The sequence below is a fragment of the Crotalus tigris genome, unplaced genomic scaffold, assembly GCF_016545835.1.
Source record: "Crotalus tigris isolate CLP2741 ecotype Arizona unplaced genomic scaffold, ASM1654583v1 scf7180000019707.1183690, whole genome shotgun sequence".
NCBI classification, from domain to species: Eukaryota; Metazoa; Chordata; class Lepidosauria; order Squamata; family Viperidae; genus Crotalus; species Crotalus tigris.
In genome coordinates this window covers 975,027-996,901 of record NW_024097673.1, presented here as the reverse complement: position 1 = coordinate 996,901, position 21,875 = coordinate 975,027, and the positions used below count along the sequence as shown (strand labels likewise).

General features: G+C 40.8%; 1 protein-coding gene across 2 annotated transcripts in view; it reads right to left on the bottom strand.

Annotated features, from left to right (window-relative positions):
• Positions 1-21,875, bottom strand: part of FRMPD4 (FERM and PDZ domain containing 4) — a 350,102-nt gene that overhangs the window by 38,299 nt on the left and 289,928 nt on the right. For both annotated transcript variants that reach the window (XM_039364275.1, XM_039364276.1), the window contains exons 11-13: positions 18,920-19,024; positions 17,132-17,239; positions 16,235-16,366 (exon numbers count right to left, since the gene is read on the bottom strand). In XM_039364275.1, coding sequence (XP_039220209.1) covers positions 16,235-16,366; positions 17,132-17,239; positions 18,920-19,024 — 345 coding nt within the window. The remainder of the gene's footprint in view (positions 1-16,234; positions 16,367-17,131; positions 17,240-18,919; positions 19,025-21,875) is intronic.

The window sequence follows — 21,875 nt, the reverse complement described above, 5'->3', positions numbered from 1 at the left end:
GATGAAAAGCCTAAAGGGGAAAACAACCAAAGAAGCATGGAAAACTCTGAAAAGTATGATCACAAAAGCCCAGACCACTACAATACCATTGAGAAAAAAAAAAGAAATCCAAGAAGAAAAAAGCATGTCTGCACAAAGATCTCTCTAACAAACTGAAAGACAAAAAGGACAAATACGAAAAATGGAAAGAGGGATACATAACTAAGGTCAATTATCAGCAGACAGCCAGAAAGATGAAGTCAGGAAAGCAAAGGCTTGCAACAGAAATCAAGGACAATAAAAAAAAGTTTCTTCCAACATATTAACAAGAAAAAAATCAATGAAACTGTAGGCCCACTAAAGAGTGAAGATGGCAAGGAAATTATAGGCAACAGGGAGAAAGCAGAGCTTCTTAACTCATAATTTGCATCAGTCTTTACACAAAAAGAAACTATAGCCCAACATACCAAAAAAAACCATTGCAAAAAACATACTAGAAACAAAAATTAAAATAAGTAAGAAAATGGTTGTCATGGTTCCGATAGATGAAACCGTTAAAAGAACTTCAAGGCAAGAATTCTTCTTTAAAGAACATTTTATTAGGAAACAAAGTATTGGCACTTACATAGTTGAACCCAAAACTGAGATTCCCTCCCCCCAGATACAAAGTAGCAATTCCCACCCCACACTTCTACATTATTATGGCTAACTAAACCCTCAAGCATTTACCCCATCCCCCCTTCTACATCTCCTCTCTAAAAGAAGAGATAAGGCATGCTAGAAACAAAAGTGAAAATGGCTGCTAATTCTCAGTTGTCAGAGCGACGACATCCATTGTCACAGTGTTGACATCCAGCCCCCCCTTAACAGAAAGGAGTGATCCTGCAATTTAAACAGAAGCATAGGTTAAGGGATGCCCCTTGGCTTGTTGGGGTCATAGAATTTACGGATGAGTCTATTAGCTTTCACATCATTAGATTTCACCCATGTAGCCTCTGATAATGGGTATCTCTTCCACTGTACTAAATATTGCAACTTCCCTTTAAAAATCCTAGAATCAAGAGTACGTTTTATGTCATAATGCATTTGTCCAGCTATCACTAGGGGACCAGGTGCTTTCTTGGGAGGAGGTTGTAAAATAGAACCCCTGAATGGTTTTAATAAACTGCAATGGAATACAGATGAATCTTCCCTAAGAGTCATGGGAGTTTCAACTCCACTGTAACTGGATTTATGATTCTGACAATAGGGAAGGGATCTAGGTATTTTGGCCCCAACTTCTTGCTAGGCAACTTAAGTCGTGGATATTTCGTGGATAAATAAACCTTTTTCCCAACATGGAAAGATCTCTGGGGAGATCTTCTTTTATCAGCTTGTTTTTTATATGCTTCTGAGGCTTTTCAGTGCTGCTTTGTTTTGTCCCAAACCTCCCCCATTTTGACACCCATTGGTCAAGAGTCTGGGAAGTAGAGGGTCCTTGAGGATGCTCAGGTATTGGGTTGAATTCTTTCCCTGTGGCAATCTTAAAAGGAATAAAATCAGTGCTGCTATGAACTGTGTTGTTGTAAGCCACCTCAGCAAAAGGGAGGAGGTCAGTCCAGTTAATTTGTTGGTAGTCTGCATAGCACCTAAGGTATTGCTCCACCGTTGAGTTCGCTTTTTCAGCCACCCCATTCATAGACAGATGAAAAGCCAGTGACAACCCTTGCAACGAGCCAATTATTTTCAGGAAACCTCTCCAAAACATGGCTATGAACTGCACCCCCCGTCAGGGATTATCCATTTTGGAGCTCCGTGCAGCCTGTAAATGTGTTTAAGAAATATCTTGGCTAATTTCTGGGCTGATGGAAGTCCCTTGCAGGCAATAAAGTGAGCCTGCTTCGAAAAAAGGTCAATCACAGTCCATATTACCATATTTCCGCTGTTTTCGGGTAACTCCACTATAAAATCCATAGCGATCTCTTCCAATAGCTGGGAAGAGTCCGTGACTAGCTTTTGAGAATAAGCTGTAATAGTCAGGGGGCTTCCCTGGAATTCATTTCATGGTGGCACACATCACACAGCTTTTGACATAATTTTCTATGTCCTTCTTCAAACACAGCCACCAAAACTGCCAGTGAATGAAATGTAGCATTTTTGAATAGCCAAAGTGTCTGGCTTGTTTTACATCATGGTTACGTTGAAGTGCATGGAGGCAGAGGGTTTCAGGCAAATACAATTTTCCCCACTTGTAAGCTAGTCCACCTCTACAGGTTAGGGTGGTTTGATGGTCTTTAAACCATTGATCATGGAGGAGTTCGTGCTTCAGCTTTCTCGTCACGGGATCATCAGGGTTCGGATCTGTCATAGACAGGGCTCTCTGCGGTGTTAATTGAGAAACAACCTGTGCCGTAGGCATGATTGAATCATTGACTTGTTCACACTGGCTTTTATACTGAGGCAACCTTGACAGGGCATCAGCCAAAAAGTTTTTCCCTCCTGGTATGTACTTCAGGGTGAAATTAAATCGTACTTATTTGAGGGAAAGTTTGTGAGGAGTCTTCAGTGCTTCTAGGTTTTTGTGATCAGTCCATACTTCAAAAGGCACCTTGCTCCCTTCCAAGTAGTGCCACCAGGTTAATAGAGCCCAAAAGCTTCTTTCTCCCAAACTGCCCACCTCCTCTCGCAATCAGTGAATTTTTTTGAAGTGTAGGTGCAGGATTGTAAGACCCAGACCCCATTATTATTCTTTTGCAAAAGTACTGCTCCGACTCTACATTGCTAGCATCGGCTTGAATCACAAATGGTTCCCCTGGGAAGGGGTGCTTTAAAATCGGCTCGATTGCAAAAAGTCTTTTTAAATTCTCAAAAGCAGTTTGACAGTTCATAGTCCATGTTAACGGCTGGCCCGGTCATGGCTTTCCCCCATCTTTACCCATTTTTAATAAGACTGTTAGAAATAAAGCAATTTCAGCAAATGAAGGAATAAATTGCCAATAGAAGTTTGCAAATCCCAGAAAGCTTTGAAGCTGCTTTCGAGTCATTGGGGGTTGCCATTCAATTACGGCTTTCACTTTGCCAGGATCCATCTCTATGTCCTCACTGGAGACCCAGTAGCCCAAATTGGTGGAACTCACATTTTGATAATTTAACATAGAATTTGGCGTTTAGTAGTTTCTTTAGCATTTGTCACACTAAATTCACATGGTCAGCCATATTGTCGCTAAAGATTAGGATGTCATCAAGTTAACCAGAACCCCCTTGTATAGATGATTGTGCAGCACCTGGTTAATCAGCTGCATAAAAACAGCTGGAGCTCCTTGTAGTCCAAATGGCATAACTTTGAATTGATAGCTGCCCATAGGACAGTTTAAAGCACTCTTCCATTATCTCCTTCTTTTATTCTTACTCAATGATACGTTTCTCTTAGATCTAATTGGGTGAAAATGCAGCCCTTTGCTAGATGGGTTAGTAGGTCCTTCAGGAGGAGAGGGGGTATTTATTCTCCACACTCACAGCATTTAACTCTTTATAATCTATGCAGAGCCTCAGCGACCCATTCTTCTTCTTAAATAACACCAGAGCCCCCACCTGAGATTTAGCCACTTCAATGAAGCCTCTAGCTAAGTTTCTATTCACATACTGCTGTAGTTCCTCCATTTTGAGGGGGGACATAGCATTCATTTTTGGTTTAGGCAGCTTGGCTCCTGGTAATATTTCAATGGAGCAATCATTTGGCTGGTGCAGTGGTAGGATTTCACATTCCTTCTCACTAAATGCTTTCACTAAGTCCCGGTACTCTTTGGGGATGAGTGGCTCCCCCAGCAGGGGAATAGTGGCTACTCACTGTTTCTGCCGGTGGATCAGGTTCTCTGTTAACGTCAAAAGAGCTATGAGGGGAGTCAGGATCTATCAGTAGTATCATGGTGCTCATTCCCTTTTCCCACCAAATAAAAGATTTCCACTTGTCTAGCCACACTAGACCTAAAATCACAGCTTCAGTCATTTTTTGGAGCCATCACAAAACAGATGAACTCCCAATGCTCACCTATTTCTAGACGTAACAGTTCAGTTAGGTGGGTGACTAAGGTTCCTCCCATTAAGGATCCATCCGCTTGTTCAAATCTCATGGGTTTGGAAAGCAGTCTTACTCGTATGCCCATTTTAAGGGCAATTGGCAAGCTGATAATGCATTGGGAACACCCTGAGTCCACTAGTACCTTCAAATCCATTTGCACCCTTGTCTTAGGGACTATGAGTTTGACAGTGAGTGAAAAAGTTGGAATGAGTCGACTCCCCATTGGGTCATTTTTCCCCTCATCGTCGCTGTCATAGGAAGCCAGAGTGGTGGTGGATCTGGCTGGAGTCTTGACTCTCTCCTGTGTAGGTGATGCGACCTGGGTGACAAGCTCCTGGGCGACCCAACTTGTCCTTTCTTTGGTCGGCTGTTGAATGGGTTTCTTTCTTTCTGCCGGTCCCAATTTACCTCTCTGCTGGGGATACAGAACAGGACAATTTGCCGCTCGATGTCCCTGCTGGCCACACCTGAAGCATTTGATCAGTGGTGTTGGGGGGGAGCTGGGAAACTCAGCTGCTTTTATTGCTGGAAGCTGGAGGGGAGGCAGTAGCGCTGGAAGTTGACGGGGAGGTGGTTGTCTGACAGGTTCTGGTCTTGGAACCGGTCTGGGAGCTGCCGACTTTTTTCGATGGGTAAGCTCAATGTCTATCTTTACTGCTATCTGGTACCATTCTTGTAAGTGGTCAGGACCCCGCCCATTAGATGCAGGCCTGGAATAAGTCATCATCCAATCCCTCTTTAAAATGGTACACTAGGGATTGTTCTAGCCACTGTTCAATAAGGCCTGCAACTCTTCTGAACTTGCATACATGCTCCATCGCCGGTCTGCCAGTTTGCTTCACTTCATGAATGTCTTTCTCTGCTCTCAGGGCTATGGAGTTGTCTTCAAATCGGGTTCTCAACTCTCGGATGAATAGGTTGAAATTCCATAGCTCAGGTGCTTGCTCGTTGTACAGACTATTTAGCCACTCAGAGGCTTCTCCCTCTAGGTTGCTGCGACAACATCAACCATCGCCGCTGGGTCTGGGTAGCCATCGACATTGCAGTTCAGATAAGAATGCATTTGATTCAGAAAGAAAGTCAACTTTTCAGGATCCCCATCAAATGTGGCTTTCAAGCCATGCGTTGTTGTCGATCTAACAGGTCATGCATTTGCCCATAATGCTGCATCATGTCACGCTGGAGGACTCTCTCTTGTCAGCCCTGGGAAAGATTCTGGGACTGGCAGGACGACGAGGCTATGGATCAGGGCTGTGACATCAGTGATGAAGCTCAGGGCTCCGTTGATATCGGTGAAGGTCAGGGCTGTCCTGGTCTCTGTAATGGCCAGGACTCCCCTTGCGTCGGGGATAGTTGGTGCTATGGTGACACATGTGGGTATCGGGGCTCTTAGAGAGGCTACACCGCTCAGAGCTAACATATCATTCTTGGCGCCCAGGGCTGTCACGTCGATGGTGGTGGGCTGGACGCAATTCAAGGTGTTGGTTATCACCTTTAAAGCCCTTCATGGCTTAGGACCAGGTTACTTACAGGACCGCATACTGCTGCATAGTTCCCAGAGACCAGTGAGTTCCCACAGATTGGGCCTCCTTCAGGTCCCATCGGCCAGACAATGTCGGCTGGTGGGCCCTCGGGGAAGGGCCTTTTCTGTGGTTGCTCTGACCTGGTGGAATCAACTTCCCCCCAAGATTTGAACTACTCCCACCTTGCCGGCCTTTAAGAAAGCCATTAAAACTCTCCTGTTCCGGCAGGCCTGGGGTTGATGTCCCCGGGGGGGGGGGGGGCTGGGATACGATTGGGACATGCTGTATGAATGCACTTATTTTACTGTTTTATTGTTATATTTATTGTTTTAATTTTGTACGCCGCCCTGAGTCCCTAGGGATTGGGCGGCATATAAATTTTATTAATAAATAAATAAATAAATAAAAGATGGGTAGGAGATTGGGGCCCAGCACACCAGGAAAATGAAAGTTTTAGGAGACTTGGTTTAATGTCATAGTTCCGACAGACAGAGACAAATAAAGCAGAACTCCGAGGCTTGAAAATTAATCAAAGAACCTGTTTATTAGTTAAAAAATATTGGCATGATCAAAAGTGAAACCAAGTCTGAAATTCTCACTAAAAATTTCCCAGTTACAAAGTATAATGTCCCACCAACAAAACTATGCCATAACTATGTTCTGCAATACATTCATTTAGCAGGCTTTCTTATACAATGCCCAGTCTCTGATCGCGGGAGCAGCAGATGACCTCGGTTCTCATGGAACAGAAGATTATTTTGACTCATGAGGCAAGCCCCCTCCCTCCATTCTATGTGGCAATCTAGAATGAAGAGAAAGATGGCTGCAGCTAGGCTCATTGTAGAGTTGATATCTGTTTGATCTCCTGCTCTCTGCAGTTTATGTCCCAGCTGATATCTGGGTAGTTGAAATACCAATTACTACTGTGGTATGCTTCCGGCATACATTTGTTAACTGGTTGGTAAAGAGTCCATCTATTTCTTCTGATTGGTTGGGTGGCCTGTAATATGCCCCTATGGCAATGTCACCTTTTCCCCTTTTATATTGACTCATATAGATTCTGGAGGGCTTTTATCTTTGATCATGTGCATTTCTGTAGATATGTAATATTATCTTACATATAGTGCAACTCCCCCTCATATTTTGTAGTTCTGTTTCTTTTGAACAATTTGTATCCATCCATCAGTCCATTCCAGTCATAGGTTTTGTCCCAACAGGTTTCTGTGATGCCAACTATGTCATACTCATCCTCCTGTACTATTGCTTCTAGTTCACCCTGTTTGTTCCCCAAGCTTTGAGCATTTGTATAAAAGCATTTAAGACTTTTATGCCTGTCCATGGGTGTGTTTCCTGGATCTCCTGGATTATTTTGGTTACGTTTTCAGCCACATCTTTGATTTTTGCTTCAGGGAGACAACATACCTCCCTGGAATGTATGTCCGTTCTGCAGATGGCTGATTCTGTCCTTTGAGAATAGAATCTCCTATAATCAACACTTGCCTTTTTTTTCTTTTTGCAGTCTGATGTACTTTTCTGAGGTGTTTGTTGATGTGACTTTTTAAGGGATATTTGGTGTTGTTTCTTTCTTAGGTGTCTGCATGTTTTCTTTGACAGGGAGGTTGTGGGTCTGTGTATTTACATCTAGGGGGAGAAATTGATTGCTCAGTTTTAATGGGGCTGCTTCTGGTTGGGTTAGATTGGGTGGTAGGGGTTTATTAAATGTGTGCTGCTTCTTCCTTTGATTGTTGTGTTTCCCTCAATGTGTGACACACCTCAATTTGTCTTCCTCCAAGAGTTTATCAGTAGGGTCAAGTCCTCTGGGAGTTATTTGTCCATTGTTTGGTTCGGTTTGGGTATAACTTTCTTGTGTCAGTTGGAGTTTGGCTAGAGTTGCCTCTAGATCCCTTACTTTTTCCTCTAGTAGTTCACATAGTTTACATTTAATGCATGTATAGTTTGGGTGTTCGTTGGGCATAAGCACATACATGGAACATGTATTGCATACCACAATAGTATCTGTCACTTGTTCCATGCGTTTGTTGTTTGAAAATCCCTCTTTTATGGTTGGTGGATGTGCTTTGCTGTTAGCCATATTTCTGCCTTCTCTGTTCTAGGTAATTATGCCTATTTTTTTCTATCCTATGTTTTGCAGATCACAATAGCATCAGTTTCTTTTTCCAAGCTGCTGTGCGGTTGCTGTTCACAGTCCCTGGTCTACTGCGCTGCTGCCGTTTGCAGTTCCCGGTCTACTGGTCTGCTGCCGTTCGCAGTCCCTGATCTGCTGCCATTCACAATCCCCGGCCTGTTGCCATTCGCAGTCCCCCATCTGCTGCCGTTCGCGGTCTCTGGTCTGCTGCCGTTCATAGTCCCCAGTCTACTGCTGTTCGCAATTCCCGGTCTACTGCCGTTTGCAATTCCTGGTCCACTGTTATTCACGTTGTCTGGTCTACTGCTGTTTGCAGTCCCCGGTCTACTGCCATTTGCGATCCCTGGTCTACTGCCATTTGCAGTACTGTACTGCAGTGTTCCACTATCCTCACCAACTCTGCAGCTACGTGGCTCCTGTTTGCTGGTTCATGGCCTGGATGGTCCACAGTAAGCTCTGCTCTTCTCTCCCTGGCTGGCTCTCCTCCCTGATCCACTATCTCACCAGCTCGCCTCTTCTCCTCTCTGCTGGTCGCTGGGCTACCCTCAGTTGGGTCTGCTCTCTGCCCCACACCTGATTCTCCTCTCTGCTCCATAGGTCTTTCTTCTCCTTTCCTCTTCTCCAGTCTTTTTTATTTTTCTGACTTATTTTTCCCTCTCCATCTCTCCTCTTACTGTTTTGTCTTAGTTAAGATAACTTAGTTTAATAGCAACTTCTCTCCCCACAAGGTAACCATGCTTCCTCTGTGGCTGCCATCTTGAGGGGAGATATGGAATTCCAATATATTGGAATTCAATATAATGCAAGCCAAGCAATAGAATATAATCTAACCAGTGTCTTAAAATTTAAAAGAGCTGATTTTAACAAACTTAGAAATAGCCTACAAAAATTTCCATGGATAAAAATCCTAAATGGGAAAACAACTCAGGAAACATGGGAAACTCTGAAAAATATGATCATAAAAGCCAGTCCAACATAATACCACTGAAAAAGAAAAACAAGAAATCCAAGAAGAAACCAGCATGGTTGCACAAAGATCTCTCTGAGAAACTGAAAAACAGAAAGGATAAATATAAAAAATGAAAAGAGGGACACATAACTAAGGCAGAATATCAGGAGATGAATCTGAATCTGCAACAATGAAGTCAAGAAAGCAAAGGCTCAGAATGAACAAAGACTTGCAAAACAAAAGATAATAAAAAAAGTTTCTTTCAACATATAAATAACAAGAAAAAAAGTCAAGGAAACAGTAGGTCCACTTAAGAGACAAGATGGCAAGGAAATAATAGGGAGTAGAGAGAAAGCAGAGCTGCTGAACTCATTCTTTGTGTCAGTCTTCACACAAAAAGAAACTATAGCCCAACCTACCAAAAATGTAAGTGTGAAAGATAGACTAGAAATAAAATTAAAATAAACAAGAAAATGGTAAGAGAAAACCTGTCTGATCTTGATGAATATAAATCATCGGGACCTGATGGATTGCATCTCAGAGTTCTGAAGGACCTGGCAGATGTTATTTCAGAACCACTGTACCATATTTTTCAAAAATCCTGGAGCACTGGGGAACTACCAGAGGATTGGAAAAGAGCTGATGTGGTTCCCATCTTCAAAAAAGGAGTAAAAAACAGACCCAGGAACTACAGACCAATCAGCCTAACATCAATATCTGGGAAGATACTGAAAAAAAAATAATCAAAAAACAGATCTGTGAACGTCTAGAAACTAATAAAGTTATAACTAGAACCCAGCATGGATTTGTTAAAAACAGATCATGCAAACCAATCTTATTTCATTCTGTGACAAAGTGACTAGATTAGTAGAATGGCGAAATGTTGTAGATATAATATACTTAGACTTCAGTAAGGCATTCAGCAAAGTAGACCACAGCCTACTTCTTGGTAAACCAGAAAAATTTGGGATAGACAGCATTACCACCAGATGGATTTGTAATTGTCTGACAAACCATACTCAATACAATAGCAGTATTCCAGTATTTGAGGCGCTGCCACAAAGAAGAGGGAGGTCAGCTTATTTTCCAAAACACCAGAAGTCAAGACAAGAAACAATAGATGGAAACTAATCAAGGAGAGATAAACAACTTGGAATTAAGGAGAAACTTCCTAACAGTGAGAACAATTAAACAGTGGAAGAGCTTGCTTAAGTTGTGAGTACTTCATCACTGGAGGTTTTTAAGAAGAGACTGGACTTGTCTTAAATGGTTTAGCGTCTCCTGCTTGAGTAGGGGGTTGGACTTGAAGACCTCCAAGGTCCCTTCCAGCTCTATTCTGATTATTATTATTATAAAGTGGATGACAAAGAGTCAAAATCATGTTTCTTTGAGCCTGGAAAAGAACCATTATCATTATCAGGTATGCTTTTAAATGTACAGGTATTCCCTATAGTCTTCCTTCTTTTAAGTATCTTATGATACTTAATCTTCTAATATTATTCGATACACCATCAGGGGAAAAAAGAAAACAGTGTTCTTCCCAGGATGCAAAATGATTTTAATTTGACCAATCTGTTTCTGCCATCAATTTATAAAATTCAAGTATCCAACATTCTACTGCATGTCTACTGCTGCAGTGCCAGTCTCAGTTCCTGATCATTTGCACTGGGAGAAAAGGCGTTATTGTCACCCCTGAGAGAATTCCATCCACTGGGAATAGTTGGAAGAATGAGGGAGAAATTTAAGCTTTGAAAGATGGCAGAATCAAACCTTCCCCTTCCCTGTTTTGCTATTTCTCCTGGCCTGATTTGTAAATTATGCAACCACTGAGATAGTAGAAGGGTTTCCTAAAGACCAGGTGAATATTTCAGAGATATGCAAACTTGGGAGCTGACCTTGAATATTTCTAACACTAGGGTGTTTAAAAATGCAATCTGAGAGTTCAGATAAGCTGCCTCTTAACAGCAATATTATTTACAGATTTATTTATTGAAAAAAATGTATATTTTGCCCTATCCATTTTTTGGGGTGGTTATTTATGCTTACTGAGGTTTTATTTCTGAATTTAAACCATCTATACCTTCTCCTTCTATAGATCAACTTTCCTCAATCTGGTGTCCTACAGATGTTGAGACAATTCCTTTGACAAGATTGGAATTTTAGGAATGACTTCCAATCCCCATGGGATTCTGCTATCCACCAGAAACCTTGTAGCAGCACTGCTGCAACCCCAGCAGCAGTTTGAGGCACAGACACAATTTGCAGAATGTCACCACACAAAAGAAAAAAACCTAGCAAGGGTCCTATTAGTACCGTAAGTGACCTAAGAATCTCATAGTGCTGCATCTAGAACAGAGGTCTCCAACTTTTCTGGGCTTACAGCCCGGAGGGAAGGAGAGCAGCTTCCAAATTGGTGCGTGCACGTGCCCTGGCACAGCACTAGCGGCCCCGTTCACACATGCAGCATGTGCTGGTGCCATGCGCATGCATGAATGGCCATGCACCCCCCCACAGCAACTAAGAGCCCCATTTGCACATGCGCAAACAGGCCGCACAACCCCCCCAGTGCTAGCGGCCCCATTCGCGCCCACACGCATGTGCAAAGAGGGCCGCAGGCGCTAGCACAAGTGGGGGGGAATGTGTGCCCACACTTATGCGCACCGGCCAGCCATTTCCGTGGCCCACTGGCCAAGAGCTTGGGAACCCCTGATCTAGAATATTTCATATTTCTTAATGATAAATAAATTAAATCACTCAGAACTTTTGTCTGCAGCTTCAATTATCAAAATAGATGGATAATAGTTTTCTGAATAAGATATCATATTTTGTTTAAAAAGATTCAGGATAATTAGAGATTGCACAGAATGGGGAAAAAACTGTTTTGAAATTGGAAGAGGTTACTCCATTCTGCCAGATTGGGTCAGCCACTGGTTAACAGAAACAAGGCCCAGATTGTTTTGATTGTCCTGGGTTTTGGGTGAAAGAAAATCTGGACAGTGTGAGTAAAGTAAAAGTGTTTTATATCTTCTCTCTACCCTCTCCTCCTCTTCCTATAGCCAATGTGCCACCCATATTTAATCTTCCCAGAATCTGAATTTCATCGTTACCTTAACCCTCAAACTGATATTACTGCTATCACTCTTGTCTCAGCAGAGCATTCACTTGCCCACATGTGCTTGAGTTGCCCAATATCCCTCCCCTCTGTTCTCTTCGCTTTTTCTGCCAATCACATGCAAGCAAGCTAGAACAGATGAAAGAAAAGAAGCTGAAGAACAAGAAGACCAAAGAATACCTAATCAAGAAATACCACTTAGAAACAAGGAAGATCAAGGAAGCACTGGAAATAATAAAGCAATAAATAACAGCTATAGCCAGGAAAATCAGTAGATATGAAGCTTGAATTGCAAACTATAGGCAGAACCTCCAATTTCAATCCAATCAGAAACGTTTCTACCAATCCATCAATGGAGAAACTGCAAGGAATCAGTCAGTACCTGACAAGGAAGAAACAGTGCAGTTCTGGAAGCAGATATGGGATAACCCAAAGAAATACAACAAGGATGCGGCTTGGTTAAAAGAGGTGGATGCAAATAAAACAGAAGTTGAAATGAAAGAACTAGTAATAACAAAAAAAATGGTAGAAAAAAGAGCAAGGAAAATCAAAAATTGGTCAGCACCAGGTGAAGATGAACTGCATGGGTTTTGGTTGAAACATCTAACTGTTATACACCCATCATTTCCAAGCAGTTCAACAATATACTACAAGGAGGAGAAATTGAAAAGTGGCTAACAACTGGGAAAACCTACCTAATAATGAAAAATCCAGCAAAAGGGGCAACACCAGGCAACTACAGGCCAATTACCTGCTTACTAACAACTTTCAAATTACTAACTGGTGTGGTAGCTGATGCAGTACAACACCATCTAGTTGAAAACAATCTCTTTCCACCTGAGCAGAAAGGAAACCGCCCCAATAGCAGAGGAACAAAAGATCAACTCCTAATAGACAAAATGATCTTGGAAAACTGCAAGAGAAGGAAGACCAACCTGAATGTGGCATGGATTGACTACAAAAAGGCATTTGACTCTCTGCCACATGATTGGATAATAAAGTGCCTAGAAATAACAGGAGTCAGTAGAAACATCAGAAAATTTGTGCAAAGATCGATGGCACAATGGAAGACACAGTTGCAGATCAATGGTGAGAAGCTGGGAGAGGTTAATATCAAGAGAGGAATATTTCAAGGAGATTCATTATCACCATTACTATTTGTTATTGCACTGTTTCCTCTGTCAACAATACTGAATAACTCAGGACAAGGCTATCAAACATCAAAAACATCTACCTGACTATCCCACCTCCTTTACATGGATGATCTGAAGCTGTATGGAAAAACATCATCTGAAATAGAATCGCTGCTCAACACTGTCCGTATATATAGCCAAGATATTGTAATGGAGTTTGGCTTGAACAAATGTGCCACACTTACTATCAAACAAGGAAAAATAATGAAAACTGAAGGAATCAAGATGCCCCACGAAAATAACATTAAGAGTCTGGATGAGGAAGAGTACTACAAATACTTGGGTATCCTTCAAGCTGACAACATCAAGCACACTGAAGTCAAGAAAAAGATTAGAGGTGAATACATCAAGAGAGTGAAGAAGATCTTAAAGTCCAAACTCAATGGAGGAAATACCATAAAGGCAATCAACACCTGGGCAATTCCAGTCATTAGGTACACAGCTGGAATAGTGGACTGGACTCAAGCAGAACTAAAAGCAATGGATAGGAAGACCAGAAAAATAATGACAATGAATCATGCCCTTCATCCACGCAGTGACATTGATAGACTTTATCTACCAAGGCAAATAGGTGGGCGTGGAATGCTACAAGTACATCAGATGGTTGAAGAAGAAAAAATGGCTTTGGAAGAATATCTGAAGAACAATGATGAAGATGCACTGAAATTAGTATATCAGGAAGGCTTACTAACTACTGGAGAGACCAAACTGGCCTACAAGAAAGACCAAATGAAGAACAGAATAGAGGCATGGGAAGACAAAGCACTACATGGCCAATACGTGAAAAAAATAGCTGGGGAAGCAGATAATAATAAAACCTGGCAATGGCTAAGAGCAGGAAAATTAAAGAAAGAGACCGAGGGACTAATTCTGGCTGCACAAGACCAAGCCTTAAGGACAAATGCATATAGAGTCAAAATTGAGAAGACAGCAACAGACAGTAAATGCCGCCTATACAAAGAAGCTGAAGAAACAGTGGACCACTTGGTAAGCTGTTGCAAGAAGATTGCACAGACTGACTACAAGCAGCGGCATGACAAAGTAGCAACAATGGTGCATTGGAAGATCTGCAAAAAATATCATTTGCCTGTAAGCAAAAACTGGTGGGATCATAAAATAGAGAAAGTCATAGAAAATGATAAAATTAAACTGCTCTGGGACTTCAGAATTCAAACAGACAAGCACCTGCAACATAACACCCCAGACTTAACAATTGTCGATAAGAAAGACAAAAAAGTCTGGATAGTGGACGTGGCAGTGCCTGGAGACAGCAGAATAGAAGAGAAAGAACTGGAGAAGATAACAAAATACAAAGACCTACAAATAGAAATAGAAAGACTGTGGCAAAAGCAAGCAAGGGTAGTACCAATAGTCATAGGCTCCTTGGGTGCAATCCCAAAACAACTGGAGCACCACTTGAACACCATTGGCATTGACAAATTCGCTATTAGTCAATTGCAAAAGGCAGCCTTACTAGGAACTGCTTCCATCCTGCGACGATATCTGTAATACCATCAAACATCCATATCTGCCTATCCCAGGTCCTGGGTAAGGACTTGATAGGTAGACAAAATGCCAAATCCAGTCTGAACATCTGGCTGAGTGTGCGATGATCCATAATAATAATAATAAAGTTGGAAGTGACTTTGGAGGTCATCTAGTCCAACCCCCTGCTCAAGCAGGTAACCCTATACCATTTCGGACAAATGACTGCCCAGTTTCTTCTTAAAAACTTCCAGTATTGGAGCATTTACCACTTCTGGAAGTAGGTTGTTCCACTGGTTAATTGTTCTAACTCTCAGGAAGTTTCTCCTTAGTTTTAGGTTGCTTCTCTCTTTGGTTAGTTGCCATCCATTGCTTCTTGTCCTGCCTTCAGGCACTTTGGAAAATAGCTTAACTCCCTCTTCTTTGTGGCAGCCCCTGAAATATTGGAACACTGCTATCATGTCCCCCCTCGTCCTTCTTTTCATTAAACTAGACATACCCAATTCCAGCAACCATTCCTTATATGTTTTAGCCCCCAGTCCCCTAATCATCTTTGTTGCTCTTCTCTGTACTCTTTCTAGAGTCTCAACATCTTTTTTACATCGTGGTGACCAAAACTGGATGCAGTACTCCAAGTGTGGCCTTACCAAGGCATTGTAAAGTGGTATTAATACTTCACGTGATCTTGATTCTATCCCTCTGCTAATGAAGCCTAGCACTATGTTGGCTTTTTTGGCAGCTGCAGCACACTGCTGGCTCATATTTAAGTGATTGTCCACTAGGACTCCAAGATCCCTCTCACAGTTAGTACTATTGAACAAGTTACCCCCTATACTATACCTGTACATTTGGTTTTTCTTGCCTAAATGTAGAAACTTACTTTTTTCACCATTGAATTTCATTTTGTTAGATAGTGCCCAGTGTTCAAGTCTGTCCAGATCTTTCTGTATCTTAAGCCTGTCTTCTGGAGCGTTGGCTATTCCTGCCAGCTTGGTGTCGTCTGCAAATTTGATAAGTTCCCCATCTATCCCCTTGTCTAAATCGTTGATGAAAATGTTGAAGAGTACTGGGCCCAGAACAGAGCCCTGGGGCACCCCACTACACACTTCCACGGCAAATACCACGGCATTATAAAATGAAGTAATTAAGCAAAATAATAACAACAACAAAATGCTAAAGAAGAAAGTAAAGGTAACTGAGAACAGAATATCCAAACACAGGCCAAGGAAGGGGTTCTAATGTATTCTAGATCTCCTCTTAAGGCTTTCTTTCAAAGCTGAAACATAAATGGATGGGAGCTAGACGTGATGTTTATGGAAGATATTTTATGAATGATATATCCATGCAACTTGGTTACAATACAGCTGAAACCTTGAAATACAATCAAGTTCATCTCCACTCAAAAGAAATGTCTACTGTGTTCATTAAGGAGCAAATTAGATCCATTGCCCACTAGAACTATCCTGTATACACTTTATGCCAAGGCTGAAAATTGGCAACCAGAATGACCATCATGCCCAATGCAATTTGTAAAACCTTCATCAAATACTGCTGTACAGCTTTTTTCTGCTGATACTATTTCTACTTATAGGAATATCCATAAGCATTTTTAATTCATGATATTCTTGCTGAATATAAATTCTGCCTCTTTTAAGACATTTAAGTGGATGGGTTCTAGAAATAATATCAGTAACAATACTGCTTTCTAAAAATTATTTCAAAGGTCATTTTTTTAACCAACTACAGCTTAAATATCCATTTTATACATATAATTGAATTATTAAACAAACCTGAGTTAGTGTCTCTTGTTCATGGAGCAAGAGAAGTTTGGTTCCAGACCCTTCTGTCTTCTGCTCCAGCATCAAAGAAAAATGTTCAATACACTTGATTGAAAGTTTTTCTTGAAGGGTTAAAATGACATCCTTTATGATATAAGATTAAAATAAAGAAAGAGAAATGAGATAAAAATAAAGACCTAAAATTGTTTTGTAAATTCTCCATTGAGTGCAAGCAACTGGTATGTGTAATTTTCCATAGGAGAACAATATGTTTATTTAAACAAACCCTCATCTTTATATGTTCTTTGTTGTAATTTTTTATAATTGGAACTTGCTCTTAAATAATGACCCTAATTCTAGGTTTTTAACAGGTAGTATAATGCCACAGATGATATAGAGGTTTCTGTTGAGTTTCAGATGACTTTTTTTCTCTTCCTTTTAGTCATGTCAGATTCTCTGAAATTGCTTGGACAAATCTCTACTGTTTTCTTGGCAAAGTTTTTCAGAAGTGATTTGCTGGGGCTGAGAGGAAGTGATTAGCCTAAGGTCATTCATCTGGCTTTGTACCCAAGGCAGGAAACAGCTCACGACCTTAATCTCCACATCAAACATGTGGAGCGCGTCATCAGCCCGTTGTATACAATCAATACAATCAATGGGCCAATGACGCGCTGAAGGAGCCGGGCGCAGAGGCAGGAGGCTATATGAGCTGCCTTCCCGATCTCCTATTCTAACTCGATGACGCTGGCAGTTTTTGGCCAGACAAAAGCTTAGTGACTCTTCTTAATCACAGGCTTGTTTATATTAAACAGTCTGGTTTATTATATCCTGGTGTTCGTTTTTTTTCTTTCATTTGGTGTGTATACACACACACACACACACACACACACACACACATTTAGAGCTTACCTTTATAGAAGTACTGCAATCAAAGCGAAAAGATTTGGTTTGCCCATTTTCAAGATACACTTTCAGAACATTTGGCATAAAAAGAAGTGAATTATCTTTAACTGTTTCCTATTAAAGAATAATAATTGTGATGAGAATCATATTGACTTAAAATTAATCTAAATTTCATAGAAAATCATAATATGATACAGCAAAAGCTTTATGTACACAGAACCTTAAATGTATTGAATCTCACAAACAAAATAATTAGTTCTGTATTAAAGTTAATACTGAATGGTTATCTTCACATAAAGACTTGACTTATACTCTATTCTTCAAGATGATCAAACTCTAATACCCTGATTACTCTTTAGGTAATTCGTGAGCTTGAACTTTGGATGGAATTTGTTTTCATAAAGCCTGGATTTACTTCAGAAACAGTATCCTTCATGCCAAGACATACTATAAGAAACAGTTTTTAAAAATAGAAAGCTTGTAAGGAAAACACATTTTCAGCTATCTGGGCAGACTGACAAGTCATCCGGTGTGTGATTTCTATGGCAACTGGATGCAAGTTGTTTGCATGATTAAGGGGTGGTTTCAGAGCTGGTTCAGCCTTAGATGGGCAGTCTGCAGTCTCTGTAAACTGTTGGCTTTATCATAGCTTCTGATAAAATGAAATCTTGGCCTATTTATTTGTCTTAATAAAAGAGAATCTCTGTAGCAAAGGGCTGAACTGTGGAATTCTTGGTGCCCTCTAAAGTTGGGCCGTTTGCTTGCAAATGTTTCATTACCTGACTGGCTGACCTTGCGTACTTGTCTGTATCACGGAATTAAAAAAAGAGAATGAAAAATCCTAAATATTTGCAAGTGTCATGCTGTTCTAGCCTTCTGAATATTCCAAGTTCAGTAGTGACAATAACTCCAGACAATCCAGTCATTGCAATGATCCAGCATGCCAACTCTCTCTCTTTTAAATTGCAAAAACTCATTTAGTGAGAAGCAAGGGAAGAATCATTATTTGTATTTTTCACAGGATTCAGCAAGGACAAAATTGAGGAGCTGAAATCTAAAGATACCAGAATTGAAATGGCATTCTTTCAAGCAAAGAATGTAGAAATTCCTTACCAGTCGATGATTCTTATGAATTATTTATACTGAGCTGTTGTTTACTTTGCCAAGAACAAAATACTTCATTGTGCCCTTGGTTTCATAACACATTTCTTTAAATTATTAAAATGTCTCAGAAAAAACACCTTTCTGCTGTGCTTTCTGAAATATTTTATTACTCCAGATAATCCACTCTGAAGATGTTGCATGCCTATAGCACTCAACAGTCCCTAGACAATTTTTGAAATAATAAATAAATGATAATCAGTTAGGGATGGTTTTCACTGCTACGTGATTACATAATGGAGTCCTCTCAGATGGTGAATCAATTTTTAATTTGCTTATTTGAAAATGCACTGAATATACATGTTATAAAATAAGGTATTTTTAAAAATTATACCTCCTACAAACAACGATCATAATCATTAACTCTCCAGTATATAACATGTTCACATTAAATGTGTGTGATTTAACATGTGGTACATTTAAGCAAACAATCATATAACATACATAAAGGTAGTGGTGACTTCATGTGTTTGAATTTCTTTGTATTTTCATGTTTGTGCAGTGTGACTTTCACCTCAGTAATAAATATATTGTTCATGCATGCATGAAACAACATATCTACTTAAAATTTTGCAAAATGAATGAATGGATCCCATTTTTCCTAGTTAAAAAAAGGCTTAAAATTGCACTTACTGAAACTTGGCCATTAATAATGACCTCTTCTGAGAATCGAACTTTGACAGGATTGGACTTCAATCTGGCTTTTTTTGCAGCACTGATAAATGCTGACTTAGGAGACTGGAAAAAGAGGTATGAGAAAAGAAAGAGATCATTTGACTGGTACTTAACTCTCAGTCTTTTCTATAGTAAAGCTAATAAAAAATACTTGACTCATTTTTGCCATAGACCTTAATGCTTTTCAGTGTGCTATTATCTGTGAAGAAGAGGAGTTAAAAACAATTCATGGTTTACTCTTCAAAATATGGGATATAAATATAAAACCTGATGTGGCCCTTCTGTTTATTCTATTATTAAATCTGGACAAACAAATATGTTGAAAGTCAGTATGTATTTTCCACAATATCAATTAGAGATAAAAAAATGCAGCCTGTGGAAAACACAGGACTTTTATTGAGGAAAGATATTTTTTGTATATTTTGTTTTGAAATTCATCCCTCATTTTCAATATATGTAAAGCTGTAAGAGAGAAAAATGGGAAGTGTAACCTTCATGGGAGTTTTATCCACTAACTCAGCTCTTAAAAAGAGCTTCACCCACTTTTGGAATGTGGTTCTGGGCATGTTATGCCAATGAAAGTTGGGAATCATGTGTTAATGTAAAGCTGTTACATATCTTTTTGCAATAATAATTCCTGACTGGTAACTAGTCATTTGGTATTCTCAAGTCAATGCTAGAATGAAAATCATTTGCATAGACACTTGCCAGAGTCAATGTTTAAAAAATACAGACATGTGTGTATGTGTGTGTTCACAGTCACACAATTTCTCTATAGTTATTCTGAACTGCAGTTAAAATTAACAAAATTACTACATAGATAATTCTTTAAACATATAAATATGTTAAAAATATAAAGGATTGCACCTAACATGTTAGTAGAATAAACAGTTTGTAGTAGTACAGGTAGTCCTCAACTTACAACAGTTCATTTAATGACTGTTGAAAATTACAACTACAACACTGAAAAAGGTGACTTATCACCATTTTTCATACTTATAACTGTTGCAGCATCCCGATGATCATGTGACCAAATTCGGAAGTTTGGCAACAGACTCTTATTTATGACAGTTGTACTCTCAAGGGTCATGCGACCTTCTTACAAGCAAAGTCAATGGGGGAGGCAGATTCACTTAACAACCGTGTTACTAGCTTATCAACTGCAGTGATTCACTTAACAACTGTGGCAAGAAAGGGCAAAACTCACTTAAATGTTTCACTTAGCAACAGAAATGTTGGACTCAATTATGATCATAGGTCGAGGACTACCTGCACTGGCTAACATGCTTTTAAAAACATAGATGACACAGGCATACAAGGCAGAATTATCTCCATTGCTGGAGATCTTTGGTACCTCTGTGTAGACACAAGATATACAATTATTGCTTATATCTAACACTAACCTCACAAACATGTAATGTTTTCTTTAATGTTCAACTGATCATATACTCAAATTAAACAACATCAGTCATAAAAGCCAAATCAATTTGTGAAAACAATGTTCTCAATTGCTTTAAATTAAAATGTTAATTCCTTCATATCTGCAATATGAGTATAAGAATAACTATAAATGTATAAACTGACTGTAATTTCTTATAATAATATAGTCTGGCTAAAATCCTTTGCTATTAATGAACTAAGGAGAAGGTATTTATTTCTGCAAAATATTTATCAAGAAAACTAGATTATTTATACAGTCCATAAGAGGTGGTATATAATAAAAACAGAATAATGATTTGTTTTTTATGAGCAAAAATAAAACAAAAGCATGAATAACCTACTCATGCTAGAAAAAAATACTTCTGCATTAATCTAAGATGCCTTTCTTAGCATGGAAGAGTTACACTTTATATGCATAGTACAGGGGTATCAAACTCAATTTCATTGAGGGCCACATCAGCATTGCGGTTGCCCACGGGGGCCCGGTGGGTGTGGCCAGGGTGGGTGCGGCATACTGGGTGGGTGTGGATGGTGTGGGTGTGGCCTACTGGGTGGGCGTGGCCAGCTCTACATCATTCGCATCAAGGGTGTCTGTGGGAGCCTGGGCAGGAGTGGGACAGATCTGAGGGTCTCTAGCAGAAGGGGGTTGGACAAGAGCAAGTGCCAAGGCATGGTCCATTGGAGGAGCCTCACTGATCCTATCAGGCCATGCGGGGGGGGGGGGCTGGATGGTGGTGCGGGCTTTCCGGAGCCCTGGGCAGCAGAGGTCAAATGCCCAGCCTAGCCCTCGAGCACCCGCGGCACCAAGCCCAGCCCCACTTCCTCAGGGGGGCGCCCAGCTGCACTTATCTCCTCCTCAAGGCTGCTGCTGCTGTGCTTGCTCTCCTTACCCAGGTTGCTCATGATGGGTCCGAGGCAAAGTCAGAGGAAGGCCCATTCCCTCTCCATGGGAGGAGACCCAGCTTTGTATCCAAAGCTTCCTTAGCAATAGGATGGGAGACCCTCGGGATAGGCCAGGAGGAAGGGGCAAGGGGATGGTGAAAGGGCAGCAGGGCAGAACTAAGGCAGGACTTCCCTCAGACCCTCCCTCTCCTTCTTTCCTTCCTTCCTAATTACAGAGTGGTGGGAAATATTTGAGATGAGGGAAGGAGAAAAACAGGCAAGAAACGCAGCTGGGGAGATATCACCCTTCATGAGGAATGAAGAAATGCACCATCGCCTGGAAGTGGCCAGCACATGGCCCTCACCTACTTCACATATCTGGCTTGATGGGCTCTGGGGGAGGGGATGCCATGAGTAGTGTGAGAGTCAACATTACCTGTGCAATGCCACCCAGCCCCCAGCCTGCCTGGTTTCGGCAGGCAGTGAGGTACTTTCCTCACAGCGCCGATAGGCTGAACCAGGCAGCGCAAATCTAAAAAGAAGCGCGATGCCGCCCAGCCCACAGCCTGCCCAGTTTCGGCAGGCAACGGGC